Source organism: Hylobates moloch, unplaced genomic scaffold (assembly GCF_009828535.3).
Source record: "Hylobates moloch isolate HMO894 unplaced genomic scaffold, HMol_V3 SCAFFOLD_16, whole genome shotgun sequence".
NCBI lineage: Eukaryota > Metazoa > Chordata > Mammalia > Primates > Hylobatidae > Hylobates > Hylobates moloch.
The window spans coordinates 30,780,117-30,802,757 of NW_026652291.1; the positions used below are offsets into that span (position 1 = coordinate 30,780,117).

The window sequence follows — 22,641 nt, forward strand, 5'->3', positions numbered from 1 at the left end:
ATAATACCTAATACTGTGCAAATGCTAAGTAAATAGTTGTCATACTATATCATTTTTATTTGTATTATTTTTCATTGTTGATTGCTATTTTTTGGGTTTTTTCCCCCAAATATTTTCCATTCACAGTTGGTTGAATCTGCAGATGCAGAACCCATGGATACTATGGGCCAGCTGTTTTTGGAAGCCCAATTTATGAAGTAAATAGAGGAAAGCTGCCAGGCTAGGGTGAGGGTGAATGGGGTGGAGGGCACAGAGCTCCTCGCCCACTTGTCTTCCCATCGCTGTTGGGAAACCTTCGTGTGTCAGGCAGGGTGTGGGCACACCTTGCACATTTCAGTAAGTGGCATCATTATGGGTACAGACTGCCCCGGCAGCTTTCATGTGGGCCTGAAGACCCGGCCAGTGGGATGAGAATTTTTCCTCATCTTGGTTGAAAAGCCCAGAGTCCACAGGTGAGAGCAGACTGTGGTGGATCTGGTGGCTGTCTGTTGGCTCTGTGCTGGCCTGTGATGGGGATTTCATGGTCCATAAATAAATGAAGAAAGTAAAGTCATTTGGTGAGATTTCCATGAAGTTAGGCTTATTCAAACATTTCTTTTTTTGGCTCTGAAATGTCTTTTCTTTCATGAAATTATGGTGGTAGTGATTGGCAGTTTTGTGTGCGTTTGTCTTAAAGTCTTAGCAACCTAAATAAAAAGCGACTTTATGTTGTTCCCCCAATTTTGTTCCAAAATTTTATGGATTCATGAAATCTTGAAGTCTAGAGATGACTGTTTGGTCCATTGTGGAGGCTTGGCCAGGACTTCCCTGGAACAGTCCCAGAAAGATAGCAAGTTCCATTCTTGTGCTGGGTGAGTTTGGAACCTCTGTCCTTTGATGACATTGCAGCGGTTCTTCCAAGGCTGATAGTAGATGGAGCATCTCCTGGGGGCTGTGGTCACCTTCTCATTGAGACTTGCCTTCTTCTGTTACCAAACCTCTACTGTCCTTAATCAGGGGTATACTGCTTCTTTGGACCAGCCTGGGGCAAACATGGCACCAGACCCTTCTCTTGATGTCCCACAACCTGAGACTAGGAAAGAACATGCAAACAGGATTTGGCTGAAGGCTTGCGATTTGCTTAAAGGAAATGAGTGCAAAGATAACACAAGGCTAGACAGTGGGGTTTGCAAACTCCACAGCTCATAGTCTCCACTCCATCCTAGCTGCCTGTGCCCTTCTATGTGGTGATGGCAGTGGCAACCAGTTGGAGACCACCAGGGAGCCAGAGTTGAGCCAAGAACCTGCAGCCCTCCACACAGCGAGAGCCTCTCTCACTGCTCACCTCTGCGGACTAGGCTGGGACTTATAAAGAGAGATATCAACCTCCTTATATGGATGCTTTAGGAATAAGAGGCAGGACCTATAAAAAAAACTGGGAGCTTCTTCCTTTACTCCACTGTGAGCCTCTCAGAATGCAGGGCTTTTTTATTTGTCATTTAACCCCAAATCCCCATTAGAGCAGTAGGTGACAATGAATTGGGCTCAGAGGACTCCGGTTGTTAAAAATGTGTTGACACCAGATTAGACACTTGGCCCTGTGTATATATAAAGACACTTGGACAGCAATAACACTTTTTTCTGGAGTCTTTTTATTTCCCATAAAGAAGAATTTTAAGTGGCCCAGTCATGTTTTCTTATTTGCTTGGGGAGATGTATTTAGTCCAAACTGTAGCTAACTCCTTTTTTCCTCCTTGTTTCTGCAATTTAAAAATTCTGGCGTATTTTTCGACTTTGACCATTTACTTGTATTTGTGAAATAATTGCATGGTCTCACTGTTCTCATCATCTTCACACCAGCCCTATGAGGTGGGCATTGCTATTCTTGTTTCAGTGATGAGGATTCTGAGGTTCAGGGGAGCTAAGTGACTTGCTCAAGGCTGTGCTGCTAGTAGGAGGCAGAACCAACATCTGTCTAGCCCAGTCCCAACCCCTGTCCTCTGTACAGCCAGGTCCTGTCTATGACTAGGGAATACATGGTTTGTTTATGTGGTTTTCTTCTCTGCAAAACTACCCAACTGGCCCTTAAGGGATCTGAACCCTGGGATCTTGGTGCCATAAGCTCTGAGAACCAATTAGAGAAAAAACTGACAGCAGCAATAACATAACAATGACAACAAACCACCAAGAAAGAACACTTTGAGTTTCCATCCTGACCAGACTGGAGAGCTCTTTGTCAGGGTCAAGTTCAGAAAAGTGGCAGTGGTCTGGGAAGAACATGAGCTACTCTTTTCACCTCTCTGGGATGCTCTGTGGCACTGCCACTAACCTGAGCATGGCACCAGCCTGGTACCCAGGACGAGGCTCCCAGTGAGCCAGCAGCTCAGCCACCTCTCTCTCCTAGGCGCTTTCTTGGAAGCCCTCGGAGGGAGTTTGCTTTCTTTTTTGTTTTGTTTTTTTGAGATTGAGTCTCACTCTATCGCCCAGGCTGGAGTGCAGTGGGGTGATCTTGGCTCACTGAAACCTCCATCTCCTGGGTTCAAGCGATTCTCGTGCCTCAGCCTCCCCAGTAGCTGGAACTACAGGCATGTGCCACCAAGCGTGGCTAATTTTTGTATTTTTTTATGGGGTTTCTCTCTGTTGGTTAGGCTGGTCTTGAACTCCTGACCTCAGGTGATCCACCTGTCTCAGCCTCCCAAAGTGCTGGGATTATAGGCATGAACAACTGTGCCAGGCCAGTCCTAGTTTGCCTTCTGCCAGGAAAGCATAAGGAGTTTGCTCATGGCCTGGTCACCGAGGGCTAACGGAACTAGGGTGGAGATTGGGGAGGGAGAGAATCCCAGGGCCTTATCCCACTTGGGCAAGGAAACCAGTGGGGAGGCTTGGTGTGGGACCTACTGAGGGAAGAGATGCCCCCGAGGCCTGAGCAGGGGCTTCCAGGCTGAGCTCCCACTGGGGTCTGGGCTGGTTGTCGGCTGGCACAGGACACAGGCTGTGGATCAGGCCCTGGGTTGCCATCCTGGTGTCCCGATTTAGCTCTTGTATAACCTTGGGCAAAGACTGAGCCTCTCTCAGCTTCAATGTCTGCAATATGCTTACATCCACCACAGTCCAGACACTGTCGTATACACAGTGGTTCATAGACATTATGACAATGACAGAGTATTTACAACAGAGGCTGCCTTTTAGAACAGCCTGCCCAATAATAAACATCAAGAGAATGTGTCCAAATGTATGAGACAATTCAAGCAGTTAAGACGTCAAAGGACATGAGTGGAGAATTTTAACAAGTGGTAAATAAATACCTGAAATATTTTAACCTCAAAAATAATTTTTTAAAGGAGAGGAGAGAGGTGAAAAGAACACTGAAGTACCACTTTGTGCTTATTCAAAGCTAGCAAAGTATTAAAAATTAATAATATGCTGTGCTGGCAAGATTGTGCTCTAAGTGGTTCATTTATATATTTGGATGCAACCCTTTCAGAAAGCAATACACCAGTGTGTGCCTACAGACATTCTAGCCCCAGGAATTCATCCTAAAGTTTTTGTTTTGTTTTGTTTTGCTTTTTTGAGATGGAGTCTCCCTCTGTTGCCCAGGCTGGAGGGCAGTGGCACGATCTCAGCTCACTGCATCCTCCACTTTCTAGGTTCAAGCGATTCTCAGCCTCAGCCTCCCAAGTACCTGGGACTGCAGGCGTGCACCACTAAACCCGGCTAATTTTTGTATTTTTAGTAGAGATGGGGTTTCACCGTGTTGACCAGGCTGATCTCGAACTCCTGGCCTCAAGTGATCTGCCCGCCTCGACCTCCCAAAGTGCTAGGATTACAAGCGTGAGCCATCACGCCCAGCCTCATCCTAAAATTTTAATCCTTTCAAAATGTTTCCTATAACATGTTTTCAAACATACAAAATAGAATAGTACAACAAATCTCCCTGTACTAAAGGAATATTTTAGCAGAAGACAAAGTCATATAGGTAAGGATGTACACATTTAAAACTTAAAAACAGGCCAGGTGCAGTGGCTTACGCCTGTAATCCCAACAGTTTGGAAGGCCAAGGTGGGCAGATCACCTGAGGCCAGGAGTTCAAGACAAGCCTGGCCAACGTGGCAAAACCTTGTCTCTACTAAAAATACAAAAAATTAACCGGGAGTGGTGGCGGGCTCCTGTAATCGCAGCTACTGGGGAGGCTGAGGCAGGAGAATTGCTTGAACCCGGGAGGCAGAGGCCACAGTGAGCTGAGATCGCGCCATTGCACTCCAGCCCGGGCAACGAGAGCAAAACTCGGTCTCAAAAACAAAAACAAACAAAAAACTTTTTAAAAAATCTAAATATGTAACAAGTAAATGTCTAAATAAGTTGTGATTCATCTTTAGCTGGACTATCATGTAGCGATGAACATGACAAATATGACAAATTGAATTGTGTAAAGTGTGATCTAATGTTAAGTGAAAAACGAAACTTAAAATTGTATCTCTAGGTGACGACAATAGTGTAAAATCACATATGTGAGCAAAGGTTGAAAGAAAATATGCAAAAGTATTTGCTGTGTTAGGATGGGAGATGATGAATTCGTGTTTTTCTCCTTGAATATTGTTGTTACATTATTCTTACAATAAAAATAAATGAGAAGGAGACTCTAGGCTCTGCTGTGAATCAATCTTGAAGGTGTGTTTGTTGGGCACCTCTTCTACAGGTAATTCATATTAAGGGATATATTAAGAAGTGGTAGGGAGTAGATTCAGGACTTGGTTTTAGGGCAGGGGTTGGTCCATAGTGGGTTCTCAAAGACTCCTGGAATGTCAGAGCTACGTGAGGCCATCTAACACCCCCATTTTGCAGTTAAGGGTCCTGGAGCCCAGAGGAGCTAAGTGATTTGCCCGGAATAACCCACCAAAAGCCTGGTGATTCCACATAGGGGTTGGTATTTCTACAAAAGTGGCCGGCAGGCCTTAGATCAGTCCTTCTGCCTTGGGGCACCTTCGTGTCCAGGAGTCAGCCATACATGGGTGAGACGGCAGCCAGAGAGCATTGTTCTTGTGCAAAGGCAGAGAGTGGGTGGCTGGATGAGGAGTGGCACAGACACACTGTTCCCGGGGTGCAAATCCCTGTGCCACGGTTGTCTCCACAGGACCCTGAGTGGCCTCAGCCAGACCCACCCTTCCCAGCAGCATGTGGGGTTGTCCCGCACCGTCCGACTTCACCCGACTGCCACGGCCAGTAGCCAGCTCTCTTCCAACGCCCTGCCCCCGGGACCAGGCCTTGAGCAGAGAGATGGCACCCAACAGGCGGTACCTCTGGAGCACCCCTCATCCCCCTGGGGTAAGGATACCCTGTCTTGGGTCCTAGAAGAGCAGGGCCTCTAGAACTCTCTTCTCCCACCTCGGCTTCCCCCTCTGCTCTCACAGAGGGGCTGAGTTGTCACCTTGTCCCTCATTCTTTCAGCCAATCAACAAACGCTTGTTGAGCACCTGCTTTGTGCCGGGGTCCAGGCACAAAATTCTCCTAAACCAGTGGACCTGAACTTCACCCTGTTGCAACCCTTAGACCTAGACTGCTCTATTTCTGCCCAATCTATCATCCCCTCCTGCCTTTGCTTCCCTCATATCCCACTGTGAACCTCAACTCCCTGGTCCCGGTCCTTCCACCTCATCCCTCCTGCAAACCCCAACCCTCCTGGATCAACCCAACCAGTTGTTTCCTCAGCACCTACATCTGCGCCTCTGCTTCCCACAGGAGGAAACAGAATCTCTGTGGATTCACGCCATGGCACACTCTTTGTTATTGCCTGACAACCCCTCCCTGTGTGCCTGAATATTTTCTCCCTCTATTTCTCAAAGCAGCTACTCCAGGCCTCCTCTCCCCTCCCCTCCTTTCCCGAGGCCCCATCCGTCAGCCCACGGACATGCCCCCACCTCCCAGAGAGCTCCTCAACTTCCTGCTTATCACACCCACCACCCCCCTGTTTACATCTGTGCCTGAGCTCACCTCCTTCCTTTTTTTCCATTTTAAAAATCGAAGTGGAATTCACATAACATAAAATTAACCGTTTTAAAGGCTACACTTCAGTGGCTTTTAGTATATTTATAATTGTGTGCAACCATCACCACTTTTCATTCCACAATATTTTTATCACTCCAAATAGAAACCTTGTACCCACTAAGCAGCAGTCACTCCTTATCTCCCCTCCTATCCCTGGCAACCACTTACCTATTTCCTGTCTCTATAGATTTGCATATCCTCGACATTTTACATGAATGGAGTCATACAATGTGCCATCTTTTGTGTCTGGCTTCTTTCACTTAGCATTACATTTTCTTTTCTTTTCTTTTTATTTTTTAAGAGACAGAGTCTTGCTCCGTTGCCCAGGCTGGAGTGTGGTGGCATGATAACAACTCACTATAATCTGAAACTCCTGAGCTCAAGTGATCCTCCCACCTCAGCCTCTGGAGTAGCTGGGACTACAGGCATGCACCACCATGCCCGGCTAATTTTTAAATGTTTTGTAGAGATAGGGTCTTGCCATATTGCCCAGGCTGGTCTCGAACTCCTGGCCTCAAGTGATCCTCCTGCCTCAGCCTCCCAAAGTACTGGGATTGCAGGAGTGAGTTCCTGTGCCTGGCTTAGCATAACGTTTCTGAGGTTTATCCATGTTGCAGTGGGTATCAGTGCTTCTTTCCTTTTCATGGTTGACGATTCCTTTCATGCCATCTTGAGGGGGAGGTGTCCCTCTTATCTAAGGCACATTCTGGCACCCTTTCTCATTTCCTCTGGAACGCTGGCATCACTTGTCCTCCCCTTCTGTATCTTCACTCTCCTCTCAGCCCTTTCCCCTCAACGTGTACAATTCCTTACAGCTCTCTCATTCACACACACACACACACACACACACACACACACACACACACACACACACACACACACACACACACACACACACACACACACACACTTGTTTCTCTGCTTCCTTCCTATCTCCTCCCTTCACAGTCAAGCTTCTCAAACCCATGGTCAACACATATTTTTTCAACTTCCTCCCCTCCCATTTCTCCCTCAACCTTCTGCCTCTGGCTTCTGTCCCCAGGCTCCCCGTACTGAATTAATACCCCAATTTCATTGCCACCACTCTTGGAAAATGAAGCAGCCTCAGCTTGCACTGCTGCCATGACCTCCCAAGTGGTTACCCTGCCTCTGGACCCCCTGGCACGTCACAGCCAGCATGATGTCTTGCTTAAAAGTCTTCTGCAGCTTCCCCACCACCCACCAAATAAAGTGCCTGATCCTTGTTCTGGTAATCAGGTCCCCCACAAAACCTGACTCTAATCCTTTCAGGCTTTATCTTCTTCTCTTCTCTTAGAAAACTCTCCTCTCTGGCAAGCCTGGGCCACATTCTGTTCCCTGGCCTTGGGTTCAAAGCCCAGCTGCATCACTTGCTAGCTGCATCACTTGAGCACCCAAACTTCTCTGGGCCTCAGTTTTCTTAGCTGTAAAATGGACATAGTAGGTTGGATATATGAAAAATACCAACACTCAGCCATAGGAACCTACAAAAATGGCAATTTCTAATGGTTCAACCTAACATACCACCCACTCAAGAGGGTTGATGTGCGTGAAGTATGAGCTTGGTGGCTGGCACATCTGCGAGCTTCTCAAAGGTATCACCCTGCCCCTACGATGGGACCCTGCATCCAGTAGGTACTCAGCAAATGCCCTTGAGATGAATGCAGCCCTAGTCGCATGGGGCTTTCTAACCAGACTTTGGAGGTCACAGCTGTGCCTCTCAGCCCTGCCCCCTGGACCCAAGCCCTCTCTCTGCAGGGCTGAACCTTACGGAGAAAATCAAGAAGATCAAGATCATCTTCACTCCCACCATCTGCAAGCAGACCTGTGCCCGTGGACACTGTGCCAACAACTGTGAGAGGGGCGACACCACCACCCTGTACAGCCAGGGCGGCCATGGGCACGACCCCAAGTCTGGCTTCCGCATCTGTGAGTCCCTTTCCTGCTCAGATGGTTCCCAGCTGGCCCTGGAGGGTGGATGGCCAGAGAGCCAGGCCTGCCTTGGACTGGAGCCCGCTGCTCCCAAACTGTGGCTCCACAAGTTGTCCCAAATCGCATGGGGAGCTGAGTCCTCACTTGGCAGCCTAGCTGTGTGACTCTAGGAGTCACATAACCTCTCTGAGTCCAAGTTTCCTCAACAGAGAAGAGACAGAGTTCATGATAATGCCACCTCCCCATCTCCCAGGTTATTGTGGGGTGCAGGGAAAGGCCTAAACAGGCTTTTTAGGAAGGCAGAGACTGGTTATTATCCACCCTTCTTCACTCTACATGAATGAAGTGGAAAGTCCCTACATTTCAGGGAGCTCCGGGCTAGAGGAGCCATCTAGGGTCAGGGTTCTGCGGCCTGTTTCTCTGTGGTGGTCACTGGCCACAGAGCGGGTGCTGCTGTTCTTCCACCGCTGGTTACCTTGAGGGTTGATGTTGCAGATTTCTGCCAGATCCCCTGCCTGAACGGAGGCCGCTGCATCGGCAGGGACGAGTGCTGGTGCCCCGCCAACTCCACCGGGAAGTTCTGCCACCTGCCTATCCCGCAGCCAGACAGGGAGCCTCCAGGGAGGGGGTCCCGCCCCAGGGCCCTGCTGGAAGCCCCTCTGAAGCAGTCCACTTTCACACTGCCGCTCTCCAACCAGCTGGGTGAGTGCCAGCACAGCTGGGCCAGCGGGACCCTGGGACGAGTGCCAGTTGGGTGGTGGCTGTCACCATGGCTGTGACAGGGATAGGGAAGCTGCCTGTAGTCCTTCCTTTACGATCAAACCTCCCTCTTTCTCCTGGCCCTCAGCACTGAGTTTCATTCCCTTAACTTCTTGGCGTCCTCCCATCAGAATTTATCCACTTGTTTTTGCCCTTTCCCTGTGCTGGGTACCTTGGGGAAGACCAAACAGTGTAAGGGCAGGGTGCTGCCCTCAAGGAACCCATGGGCCTGGGTAATAGAGGGAGAATGGATGGGAAATAGAATATCAGCATAAAACATTTCATTTTCCCTGCCTTCCATTATTAGATGCCAAAAAAATACAGAATGCTTTAGGGGATCAGGGGATGGAGAGGCTCCTAAGCCCAGAGTGCTCTGGGACAGCTGCGTGGAGGGAATGGACTGCAGTTAGGCCTGAAACAATGGGTAGCATCTGGTTAAACAGAGGGACTGGCATGAGCAAAGGCACGGAGGTAGGGCCACGCAGGAGACAGGGGGCTGGAGTTCCAGGGTTGGCCAGGGTCATGGGCGAGGTGGAATCAGGAAGGTAGCTTGGAATGTGATAATGAGGCTCCTTCAGTGAAGGACTTTGCACTTCATCCCGTCCTCACAAGGGATCATTCTGGGGTTCTAACTTGGGAGCAAAGAAGTGGAAGGAGAGTTTTGGGGTGACACATAGCCAGTGGCCTGCCTGGTCCAGGGGTGGTGGATACCCTTCAGAGGGTTGGAAATGAGGGTGGGGCCCTGCTTCCCTGGCTCTGACTCCAGCCCCTGTGCCCAGCCTCTGTGAACCCCTCCCTGGTGAAGGTGCACATTCACCACCCGCCCGAGGCCTCAGTGCAGATCCACCAGGTGGCCCAGGTGCGGGGCGGGGTGGAGGAGGCCCTAGTGGAGAACAGCGTGGAGACCAGACCCCCGCCCTGGCTGCCTGCCAGCCCTGGACACAGCCTCTGGGACAGCAACAACATCCCTGCTCGGTCTGGAGAGCCCCCTCGGCCACTGCCCCCAGCAGCACCCAGGCCTCGAGGACTGCTGGGCCGGTGTTACCTGAACACTGTGAACGGACAGGTGAGAAGACAGCTCTGGCCTCAGCCCTGGATGCTTCCAGGACAGCAGTTGTCCCCAGTCTGCCCTTCTCCTCCTCTCTGTCCTCTTTGTTCTTATGGAATGTGAGTGTCTGCGGAGTCTCCCATTTCCCAGATGGGAAAACCCAAGGCATGAAATTGCCCATGTATGGAGAGGCTGGGCCTCCTTCCTGGGCTCTACTTGGTGCTTGTCAATACCAGGCACACAGAAGAGGACCCAAGGAAGTTCCCCTCTGGAGGAGCTGTCATCAGCATCCTCAGGTGAAGGCAGCCTAGATTTGCTGATCCTATGACCCCTGGCACATGGACCAGTGGGGCTGTTAGGATCTGGCCAGGAGTTTTGTATCCAGTTGAGCCTGCAGTTGGGGTCACAGAGGTGTGGAATTACCTATTGCCCCCTGGAACCATCCTCAGCTCATAAAGGGAAATCAGGGAAGCTTCTCTGAGGCCAGGCACCCAAGAATAGGGGTTAGACCAGACCCAGTATGGTTTTTCTTGGGGTTGCTAGGAAACCGCTTAGTTTCCAGAAACTAAGGTATTTCCAGAAACCCTATCTGAGATTAGGGAACTGGAGGAGGTGGGACAGCCAAGGGGTAAACACCCTGAATTCCCAGATCGTCCCTGGCCTCTCACTTTGGGGTGGGAGCCTGGGGCTCTGCTCACAAGGAAGGCCCACACCGTGGGTGACCCTGCGGTTCCCTGGAGGTAGGCAGAGGAAGCTCTTCCTTTAGGACCCTTTGTCGGTGGTTGGGGCCATGAAGGGTGGTGGTTTGCAGCCCCGCACAGGGCAGATCTTGTGTCTGGGGTGTCCCATCCACACACAAGGTTCGGGGCTGGGAGAGTGCACGGCAGGTTTCTCTGCTTCCTTCTGGGATGTGGGCTGACTCCCTTCTCTCCTTCTTTGGCTGGGGACATCCTCTGGCAGAATGTGGGGAGTGGGCTCTGTGTCCTAGGCTTTCCCGGGACATCTTTGTGCACAGCCTGGGAGGGAAGAGGGTGTGGTCACAGGTGTCCATGGCCTCTCTTCCAGTGTGCCAACCCTCTGCTGGAGCTGACTACCCAGGAGGACTGCTGTGGCAGCGTGGGAGCCTTCTGGGGGGTGACTTTGTGTGCCCCATGCCCACCCAGACCAGGTGAGTGCTGGAGTCCAAGGTCACGTGTTGTGGGGGAAGCTCTCCCTGGGCCTGCCCTCTCCTGCCAGGGTTTCCTCTCCAGGGTGTCAGAGGCCAGGCAGGTAGAACAGGCTGGTAAACTGCAGACTTCCCAGACCTGCCTTGAAGGTGTTTCTGGCCCGCACTGAGGCTCCTGGCAGCCCTCTGCTGGTGCAGTCTGTCCTGCCTGCTCCATCTGATTGCCTGCAAGGGCCTGCTCTCTCTTGCAGAGATTCTTGATCAGATTTTAGGGATTTCATTCAGTGCTCCCCTGCACACCCCTGCCCAGACGCCAGGGGTCCAGAGGTCTTGATTCAGTGATTCAGTGTTTTCTTTATTCTCTCCCTGATGGGGCTCCCAGGCCTCTTCTTTATCTCCTTACCTCCTGTTCTAGCCTCCCTGACTTTGAATTAGAGTTGAATGTCTGTCCTAGATGTCCTCATCCTTGGGGTATGGGAACCCTAGTTTCTTGCCCTCTTTTGGATGATGGGAAAAACCCAACATGTGTTCATTCATTCATTCATTCATTCAGCAAATACTCACTGGGCGCCTTGTATGGGCCAAGGACTGCGATTTCAGGAGTGAGCAAGATGCCTGTTCACGATGCTTTCCCCAGTCTTAGTTGCACAATTGGGAGGAGAGTGACCAGAGATGCCTGTGCCTGAGTGTGGCTTCTGCTCACTTGGTCTGTCTTCTCCCTCCAGGCCTCCTTCCTGGGCCTGGGCCTGGGCCTGAGCCTGGTGTGTATTTCCTTTGCCTGTCAGCAGTCAGCTTGGTCAATCAGCTTTGTCAGCAGGCTGGACAGAAGCCCAAAGGTGGGAGGGGCAGGGCTGTTCCTTGCATCAGACTCAGCTGTGGAGCAGTGACTATATTTTCCAAACTAAAAATAAGTGTAGATGGTTTTACAGTGTGATATAATTTTTGGTGAAGTAGCAAAGGGTAGTATTCAGCTCCCAGGCTTAAATGTCTAACACATACTACATACCAGTCCCAGCTCTTCCTGATCACCTCTCTCTGCGTCAGTCTCCTGATCTGTAAAGTGGAGATAGTAATAGTGCCAGCCTCGTAGGCTGCTGTAGAGATTAAATGAGATGATGCACGTGCTTAGTATTAGGTCAATAAACCATGGCTATTACAATCATTATCATTATTGTAATTAGAAAGTATCCCTCAAGAAAGCGAGAAAGGAATGGACCCACTGCCCTACCAGGAGATGTGCATCAAACTGCCCAGGTCTCCCCTGTAGGCCAGAGATGTTTTTGCCACTTTTCTTCTTTCCTTGTTTTCTTTTCTCTTTCCTATCAGGCGTTGAACCCTTGAAACTTCTATATCCCGCATTCTAATCAGTCGACAAATATTTGCATTGACTAAGCCCCCATTTGAAGAGGCCATAGCATGCAGGCCCTGGACAGAGAGTAAAGAAGGTGGTAAAAACCGCACCTTCCTCTCCAAGCTTACAATTTAGTGGGTAGTCATAGATGGCTGGTGGGCATCAGAAATGAAGAGGTTTGAACAGTGTCTGGTCAAGTGCTGAGTGCTGTGCAAACACAGGCAGTGGAACCCAGGCCCCTCATAGGTCCAGTAGCACCTTCATGCAAATTAGAAAAACCTGCCCTTCCACTTGTTCCGGATCATCTTCATAAATATGCCAATCTAGGATGCCAATGATTCCCTTAGAGATGGTGCTTTTGTGCACCGTACAACCTGCACATCTGTACACTATGGGATGGGGGCCCTATGGGCTAAACCCTGTGGATCAGGGAAAGCTTCTCAGAGGAGGTGACTTCTAGGATGAGATTTGAATAACTAGGGGTAGGACAGTTAAATAGTGGGGAAGAGTTTAACAACCCAAGGAAATTGCATGTGCAGGTAAGACCAAGAGAATGAGCAACATTTTCTAGAGCACAGTGTGTCTCTTGCTGAGCCCTGCTCAGCCCTGGCTCTCCTGTAGAAAGGCAGGTATGTCAGAAGGGTTAGGTGGGGCCAGGGCTCCCAAGTCCCTGCTCTGGGCAGGTTCTGGTTCCCAAGAGCTGGCTCATTCAGACAAGTGGGTGGGGGTCTCTCCCCCTTTACCCCATCAGCCCTCTGAGAGGCATGCAGTACCTGCTGCGCTGACTGAGGTGCTGACCTGCCCTGGGACCTCCTGACGCAGTAGGGCTGTCCTAGGAGGGAGCTGGTTTTTCTAGGTGGTGGGAACAGTGAGATTTCATCCAAATGGCAATTCAGGGGCAGCCTTAGAAGTTTCCCCTCCTTGTCTCAGGGCTCAGAAGTCGCACGCTGTTGCCTCTGGAATCTGAGAAATAATGAAGGGGAAGAGTGGGTTCAGCTGCCAGCAGCGTGAGTGTAAAGGAGTGGAGTGGTGCAGCTGAGAAACAGGCTTCCAGAAGGGCCTTCCCAGAATCCCGCTTCACTGCTGGGATTCTCCTCCCAGCTGAGGTCTACACCCCTCTCGGAACCTTCCTCTGGGCAAGTCTTCAGGCCTTAAGGTGTCCTTGATTTGGGTACCAAGCATAATCCTGAGCTCTTGAGATCCAGCCCTCTGGGTGGGGTGTCAGCAGTCAGGGCCCCACAAGGTCCTGGGTCAGTATCCCCTCTCTAATTCACTAAGCCAATCTGACAGTGATGTTAGTAGCCACAGACCTATCAGGTAACATTAGTGAAAATGAAAATAGAGCCACTCTGGATTCTTCACTTACATATCACATCTGCCGCTTATAGGATTGAAGGGGACAGTGGGAGCACAGGGCCTGCCTGTCCCAAGCTCTGGAGCCCGTCAAGGATACAGAGATGCAGGCTGTGAGGTCCATGCCGGGGCTGGCTGCTGCCAATGGAGGATTCTAGGCCTGTTGCCCTCAGCCAGGGCTGACAGGCACCATGACCACATCCCCAGATCTTGGAAGCACTTCTGAGAGTGGGGGAGCCCTCTGCTGGAAGGGTGGGGAGCAGGAGAAAAAGGCCGGAGTCTGTACTGAAGCAGCTACCTGCTCGCCCACTTGCTGCACTCCTGGTTCCACCTGTGTGCCAGCCTTGAGAGCTCAGCCCACCTGATGCCCAAGGACCCTGCTCCAAATACAGCTGGTGAGCTCAGTTCAGACAGGGCTAGAGCACAGTGGTGGTGGGCACAGGAGCAGAGCTCTGTGGATCAGGTGCGTGCAGAACACCAATTGTACCCCTCCCCCAACACGCCCAATGCTCAGCCCTTGCCCTCACTCTGCCCCATCCCAGATGGTGGCCTTCCCCACTGTGTTCAGAACGTCTCAGCATGCTGGGCACCAGGGTACAGACCCTGGAATGTCAAGCATCCCAGCACACTGAGCAAGAAATAACAAAGACCAGGGCAACATAAACATCAAAAACACATGAAAGCGCAATTGGGCATTGTATAGAGAAGGGGCAAGATGTTGGGGAGCCTTGTTTGTGTTGACAGAGTGCCAGGCACCTTGCTTCATGCCTGAGCCTGGGGCTGGGGTGGACACATTTCTTTAAGTGGGGATGACAAGGAAGCTTCTGTACAAGAAGCAGAGGAAGAAAAGACAAGCTGCCAGGGCAGGTTTGGGGAAGGTTGGCAAGACAGGACTTCTGGATCCTAGATCATCCCTGGCACTAGTGGCTTTGCCTCTCCGAGCACCTATTTCTCCTCCGATAAAATAGGCTTATGCTTCTGGGGGAAGCCTTTGTCATCCCCAGTAAGGTGTTCTAGCAAATCAGGTGGTGGTGGGAGTGATAGGGTGAGAAGCCTGGGAGTGGCTTCATGGCTTCCCTTCAGTCACATTTTGGCTTTGAGGACTGTTGAAGAAGGTCCCAGCAGAATGCCACTATTCCTGACATGGAAAAGGACTGTCTTGAAGTCTTAATTGCATAGCATAGGTAAACTCCTTTTGTTCCAGAATGCCACAGAGCTTGCATGGAGAGCTGGCCCGGGAGTCAGTCTAGACCAGCCCACAGTTCCCCTCTCCTCCCTTCACTCTGAGTGGTAGAGGTAAAGTGTACCCAGCTGAATTCCCAGGACTTAGCCTGAGCCAGGTCTTTCTGACCCCTTGGGATTTATCAAAGAGTCCCAGCTCTTAGGCCTCTTCAATCCTCCTGCCAGAGTCTGGAGAACACACGGCTCTCAAAAGCCACTTTGATTGAGGCCACATTTTTGAGTTTTCATCTGAGAAAGACAGACATCTGGGCTGACTGGAAAGTTGGCCACTGCCCCATCTGGCTTGGCACTGGCTGTGTCAACCCCAAGGCCCCTTTGCTGGGACACGCGGGGCTGGCACATGGCTCAGAGCCTACAGTGGTGGGCTCCAGCTGTTTGCCACGAGATCACCTTGCCATTTGCCTGGGGTGGGTTGAGTTCACCTCTGAACCCAGGGCCCCTGTATCTCCAGGGAGAACAGATTCTCTTGCTCTGCCCTTTCAAGGAACTCTGCACCTTTCTCTCTTAAACCAAGAATAGCCGCCAGTTCCTGAGCTTTCACACTATACTGGGCCCTTCACCTGTTTTGTCTCACTGAATTTGTACAGCCACCTGCAAGCCCAGGATTTTTAACCCCATTTGATGGATGAGGAAAATGGAGCTCCAAGAAGGCTGAGGAACTTGTCCAAGGTCACACATCTAGAGCAGGTAGAGCCAGGATTCCAACAACAGTATGTCTGACACTCAGCTGGGCAAGATCTCCCTAATCATTCTGGGGAGATCTGAGCCTCCCTGAAGGAAACAAAGATCAGGATGCTAGACTAGAATTCTGCAGCCAAGAGGATGCGCATCAAGATTGGGTTTTGTGAGTTACTTGTGCTATATCCGTCAAGAAAATTTGGGTTGGATAGAGGGGCAGGTTAGCAACATGTAGCCCCGGCCTGCGTTAAGAGAAATAATTGCCTTAGGGAGAAGGGTGTAGGCTTTCCCCCACGTGGTTCTCAAGAGAAATATCCAATGTGTGGTGTTTCTGGTAACCAGAGCTCAACTTGAAACTGATCACAAGGGACAACTTATTAAAAACTGCAGGTGCCCAGCAATAAAATGGGCTGTGCCTAAAAGTAGTGGGCTCCAGATCACAGGGAGAATGCCTACCAAGAACAGGTTTTTCATAGGAGTTGACAAAGAAAATTGATTTTTGAGGAAATGGGGGTTTTTCAAAATGTTTGAAAATTTACTTGAAACTTCCAACAGAAAGAAGGCTTTGCTTTGGTCCTGACGCTTGCCCATGATGAGAGTTATAGGTGTAGCTCTGTGAGGCCAGCCCGTGGAGAGAATGGGTATGTGAGGGTGCTGGGGGCATGAGGGGCAGAGAGCCTTAGGGCAGGTCACAGCAGCAACACCATTATTATCACCCTTGTCGTCATTCACAGCCATTTATTCAGAGTACTTATAAGTGCCAGGTATGGTGCTAAGTGCTTTTTCGTTTTCTTGCATCCTAACAATATTTCTAGATGTTGGGTGCTATTATCCCCATTTTACAGAAGAGAAAATTGGTCCTGAAGCTCCCGGCCTATCTGACTCCAGATGCCTGCTTCCAGCCACTCTGTAAGTGGCCTCTCTGTGCTGCTTCTTGCACTGGGCACAAGCATTTGCTGAACTAGAGGACCCAGGCTTGGGGAACAGCTGTGCTGGGGTGGGGCTCCTGCTCTCTTGGATTCTGGATGAGATGCCCATTCCCCTACTCTAAAGAAATGGGATTTTCAGAATTCCAGTTGTCAGCTGAAAAGGCAGTGTCTCTTTGGCTCAGAGATGTTCTGAGAGCTTCTTCCAAGGGACTTGAAGCCTGCTGGGAATCAATTGTGCCTCAGGCTTAAGTGAGCACCCTCCCTACCCAGCAGGAGTGGGTGTCACTGATATGTGGCACCTCTAGCCTGGAGAGCAGAGGAAGGGCTGGGGCAGGGGTGGCTAGGTGGCACCTGCCTGAGCCAGGGGTCTGACCAGACTCTTTTTCGACCTCACTCTTTGTGGTGACTTTGGTTCTATCTTGCTCTGAGGAGGCAGTCAGAGGCCATCTTTGGGCAGAATGTCCATAATCACTGGGGGGCCCCACTGGTCCTTCACCGAGGAGGGAAATCTGAATAATGGACATTATAAGAATTCCTAAAATGGGACAAGTATTGTGCTCAGAGTTGTACATGCTTATTTCGTGTTCATAATAACCCCATGAAGAGGGACTTGTCATCTCCAGTTTACTGATAAGAAGACCCAGGCTCAAAGAGGTTGTGTAACCTGCCCGAATTCACCCAGCTAGTGAGGGACAGTGGGCCAGCATGCCAACCTTGAGACTGCGAGGAAGGAAGGAAGGACAGAAGGAAGGAAGGAAGGAGGGAGGGAGGGGGAAGGAAAGGAAGGAAGGGAAGGAAGGCAGGCTCTATAGGGATTGTGCCATGCATCTGCGAGGTTCAGTCTGACATTCATTGTTTCACATAAACCCAGGCTGGAGTGCAGTGGTGTGATCTTGGCTCACTGCAAGCTCCACCTCCTGGGTTTATGCCATTCTCCTGCCTCAGCCTCCCAAGTAGCTGGGACTACAGGTGCCCACCACCACGCCCAGCTAATTTTTTGTATTTTTAGGAGAGACGGAGTTTCACCGTGTTAGCCAGGATGGTCTTGATCTCCTGACCTTGTGATCTGCCTGCCTTTGCCTTCCAAAGTGCTAGGATTACAGATGTGAACCACTGCACGCAGCCCAGTCCCCACTTCTCAGATGAAAAAATTCAGCCAGGCGCGGTGGCTCATGCCTGTAATCCCAACACTTTGGGAGACCGAGATGGGCAGATCATGAGGTGAGGAGTTTGAGATCATCCTGGCCAACATGGTGAAACCCCGTCTCTACTAAAAATACAAAAATTAGCTGGGTGTGGCAGCGCGTGCCTGTAATCCTGTTTACTCGGGAGGCTGAGGCAGGAGAATTGCTTGAACCCGGGAGGCAGAGGTTGCAGTGAGCCAAGATTGCGCCACTGCACTCCAGACTGGTGAGAGAGCTAGATTCCATCTCAAAAAAAAAAAAAATTCAGGCTGAGAGGTTAAGAAATGTGCCCCAGGTTACAACAGCTAGTCAGAGTGGAGCCTGGGATTAGAGGTGGGTCTGTCTGCCCCAGCGCCTGCACTCCTACTGGGGGAGTAGAATTTTCTCTCCAGCTTGCCCATCTGAGGTTTGCAAATCAAAGGGGCAAGGCTCCAACCTGCTCACACGTCCCTGTGGCACTGAGCTTGGCCTTGCCAGGCATGTATGTGTCTGTCCCTGGGCAGAGGGGCTGTGTGGTAGGGACCTTTCACATCTCCCTGCTGTAGGCACCTGTCATCGCAGGCTGAGATTGGCACAGCTTGTAAACAGCCCTGTGGCCAGACACATCTTCACCTTCTCCTCCACAGCTCTACTCAGAGTCAGCACCAAAACTGTCTTGAGAAATTAGTTTGCCTTTACCAAGGCCTCCTTGGGAGTCCCAGCAGCCGAGGGGGAGAGTTAGCAGGGCAGGGGCAGGCTGCAGCCAGGGGCCCATCTGCTTCTTTCTTCAGTTTGTGAGCAACCGAGGCACAGCAGAGGGTGGACAGGGCCGAGGCCAGGGAATCAGAAGACCATATGTCCCGATGTCCTTACTAGGAAGGTTCCCCACCATCCGCCCTGCATGCTTCCTGGGCATTTGTGATGTGAACTCCTTGGAGTTCAGGTCGATCCCCACTGATCCTGGGCAGCTGCTTTGGCTTTCCCAAGTCTAAGAGTCCCGAAGGCAAGGCCTCCTTGAAGCATCCGTGGGAGTCACAGCTTAACCACTCTCTCTCCCCAGGTCTCACAGATTCTCTTCTTTCTACTCTCTGACCCCTTACCCCTTGTGATAACCTTGATCTGGCTGAGGAGCCACAAGGGGTAGGATGGGTTCTACACCATTTCCTTTGTCAGTTCCGCCCGGCACTTTGGTTATGCACATCGTGGAGCACTTATCAGGCATCTGATCAGTTCTTCTGACCTCCTTCTGAGTATCCCTACTTTTTTTTTTCTTATTCCCTCTCCTGATCCCTCATTTAAAAACAGGGTAGAGGTTTCCTAGGAAGGGTGTTAGGTTTTCTACTGGGCAGGTACCTCCATTGGTTCCTAGGGTTGTCTGCCTAGACACCCCTAAGGCTTTTCATGAATTTATTTATTTGGAGGCAGTGGGGAGAATGGTTCAGAATTTCACCTCTGGAGCTAGACTGCCTGAGTTCATAATCCCAGCTCTGTCCACCAGCGGGGTGACCTTGGGTTTGTTTCATAACCTCATCCATTTTATGGATGAACCTCAGTTTGCTCATCCATAAAATGGGAATAATATTAGTAAGACTCTCCAAGGGCTCTTATGAGCATTAACTAAGTTAATTCGTGTAAAGCCTTTATAATAGGGCCTGGCCCATAGTAAGTGCCATTTGAGTGTTTGCTCTTCTTATTTGTTCCTATTTTGACTGACTGCCCACACAGCTCTAGGTGTCATGCTTGGCACTAGAGACATAGCAGTGATGAAGAAGAAGAAGACAAGGTCCTTGTCCTCACGTAGCTTATGCTTTGTGGAGAGATGGAAAAGTAAACAGGCAGCCATGACACACCACGAACTGAGTTTTTCAGCTCAAAAGCTAGTGCTGTGACTTGGGCAGGCCTATTTGTATTGGGAGCATGCAAGAGGGACACCTGGTGTGGGTGGCAGGGACGGTGACAGGTGTCACCTGCCTTCACCTGTCACAAAGCCCACTGGCTGCTGAATTCTCACCCTGAGCCATATGGCCATCTAAACTTCCACTTTCTCCCAAGGAGATTTAACCTGAATTTAACATATATATATATATTTTTAAAATATATATATTTTAACATATATATAGTGTGTGTGTGTGTGTGTGTGTGTGTATATATATATATATATATTTATTTTTTTTTGAGATGGAGTCTCGCTCTGTTGCCCAGGCTGGAGTGCAGTGGTGTAATCTCGGCCTACTGCAAGCTCTGCCTCCTGGGTTCACGCCATTCTCCTGCCTCAGCCTCCCAAGTAGCTGGGACTACAGGTGCCCGCCACCACGCCTGGCTAATTTTTTGTATTTTTAGTAGAGACGGGGTTTCATCGTGTTAGCCAGGATGGTCTCGATCTCCTGACCTCATGATCCTCCCACCTCGGCCTCCCAAAGTGCTGGGATTACAGGCGTGAGCCACTGCGCCTTATTTATTTATTTTTAAGACATGGTCTCACTCTGTTGCCAGCATGGAGTGCAGAGGCATGATCTCAACTCACTGCCACCTCTACCTCCTAGGCTCAAAGAATTCCCCCACCTCAGCCTCCTGAGTGGCGAGGACCACAGGCTCATGCCACCACGCCCGCTGACTTTTTGTATTTTTGGTAGAGACAGGGTTTTGCTGTGTTGCCCAGGCTGTTCTCGAGTTCCAGAGCTCAGGTGATTCACTCGCCTCAGCCTCCGAAAGTGCTGGGATTACAGGCACGAGCCACCATGCCCGGCCTTAACCTGATTTTTTGGATTCAATGCTGTACTTGGTCTTACAGAAGCTAGGAACTAGCTCCTCATAGACTGTCTCTGAGAGGTGCGAGGAGGGGTGCTGAGGGCCCTGGTTTCAGGGTGGAGGTTGTTGGCAAAAATGGGAGTTTCCCCAGAGACAGTGGCTTGACATTTATCTTCCTCTAGAAGCCTGCCTTCACGAAGAATTGCCCATGCAACACACTCCCTTCAGGCCAGTGGGGGGGGGGGGCAGGTTCCCCTTATTAAGGAGGAGACCACTTTATATAAAAAGCACATACATGTATCCCGACTAACAGCTCCTCTCAGATTCACTCATTCCTCGGGTTCTCACAGTTTTCTGCAGGTGCCAGCAGCTGGTTCCTCTCTTGCTTCCTGCTCTAATCCAAGCTCTCTGCTGCTCCCCTTCTGATCACTAAAGAAGCAGGGGCCTCTGCTTCCTCCCTCCCCCTCTCCCTCTCAGTCTCCGTCTCCATCTCCCTCTGTTGCCCAGGCTGGAGTGTAATAGCACAATCACAGCTCACTGCAGCCCCGACCTCCCAGGCTCAAGTGATTCTCCTACGTCAGCCCCCAGAGTAGCTGGGACCACAGGCATGAACCACTATGCTCAGTTAATCTTATTTTTTTTGTAGAGACGGGGTTTTGCCATGTTTCCCAGGCTGGTCTCGAACTCCTGGACTCAAGCGATACTCCTGCCTCAGCCTCCCAAAGTGTTGGGATTACAGGTGTGAGCCACCATGCCCAGCATCATTTCTCCCTCTTGACCTCTAGAGAGTTGATATCATCCTGGCCTGCTCGCTCACCCAGCCCTTCCTGATCTCTCTCTCTCTTAGAGAAGCGCAGTGGAAGGTAGGAGAAAGGATGTGGCCTTCACAGCTAGAGGCCCGATTTCAACCTGCCTCTGCTCCAGCAACTTGGGTCAGTTACCCCTCAGTGAGCCTTGCTTTCCTAATCTGTAAAATGTGGATGATAGTCCCTGCCTTAGGGCGTAATTGTTGTGAGAAACAGACAGGACCATGTGTACCCATGGCCTTGCAATTCTGAAGCACTGGACAAATGTGTACTTGGTCTCTTTCCTCGGCCCTCTGGCAGCAGCCTTGCATCATTCTTTCCCACCTTCTGCTCCTCATAATGTTCATGGGCTGCATCTAATCAGCCTGCCTTCTGAGTTTCTCCAAATGACTTCTCTTTCTTCCCTCCTCTCTGTCCTCAGTTTATACCACCAGGCCCCACGCCAGGGACGTGCACATTTCCCAGCCTCACTCCCATCTTTCCATCTCCTTCTCAGCGTTTTCAGAATCCCCGTGTGTCTCCACAAGAGCGGCCTTCTAAGCTGGACCCTGGTTCCTACATGGAACGTGCAAACCCGGAGCGGGCCAGTCCTGGAAGGAAAACATTTTTGAACTTCAGTTTACATTTTTTAATCTTAAAAAAGTTAAGCGTTACTAATTTATGTCCTCACTTGGTCTGTCCCTATGTCAGGCTGTCACATGTCATGCTTGGCACACAGTGTGTCCTCAGGGAAGAGTGAGGCTTCCAAGAAAATGTGGCGCCTCCTTCTATTTGTCTTTGGCATATTACAGCACAGTGCAGTTCACAGTGCTGTGTTTACTGGGTTTTTTAGTTACGTATTCTGGTGTTAACTAAACTAACCCACACAAAATGGAGAGGTGGCTCTTAAAAGCTCCTGCAAAGAAACTGTGGATGCAAAATAACACTAGTCCCATAATCATAAGCAATCATTAAAAAACACAATGCTGACCCTTCTCAGGGGGTCTTACCGTGTCATCAGCCTTATTACAAAGTAAAAATCATGATGACCTATCAGATGTGACCCCCAAGTACCCAGGATCCAAATGATCAAGAAGACTATATGAAATACAGATTGATATAGGCCATTACTAATAACAAACCTTGTGCTAAGTGTATAAGTGCCCAGAGAGAGCAGCTAATAGTGAAATAAAAGCAATCTTGATTAGAAAAACATTTTAAACCACAAAGACACTCAAACTTCGCTGTACGATTGGACAAAAGTATAGATATCTCTAACATGCCTCTTGGTATTTGCAAGAGTTCATTTCAACAATTAAAATATATGAAAGGCTGGGTGTGGTGACTCATGCCTATAATCCCAGCACTTTGGGAGGCCGAGGCAAGTGGATCACCTGTCAGGAGTTCGAAACCAGCCTGGCCAACATGGCGAAACCCTGTCTCTACTAA

General features: G+C 50.2%; 1 protein-coding gene across 1 annotated transcript in view; it reads left to right on the forward strand.

Moving 5' to 3' along the window:
- The window catches only part of LTBP2 (latent transforming growth factor beta binding protein 2), a 111,632-nt gene that overhangs the window by 50,531 nt on the left and 38,460 nt on the right, over nucleotides 1-22,641 (forward strand). The window contains exons 4-8 of the mRNA XM_032135089.2: nucleotides 5,111-5,301; nucleotides 7,798-7,968; nucleotides 8,467-8,673; nucleotides 9,510-9,796; nucleotides 10,844-10,946. Coding sequence (XP_031990980.1) covers nucleotides 5,111-5,301; nucleotides 7,798-7,968; nucleotides 8,467-8,673; nucleotides 9,510-9,796; nucleotides 10,844-10,946 — 959 coding nt within the window. The remainder of the gene's footprint in view (nucleotides 1-5,110; nucleotides 5,302-7,797; nucleotides 7,969-8,466; nucleotides 8,674-9,509; nucleotides 9,797-10,843; nucleotides 10,947-22,641) is intronic.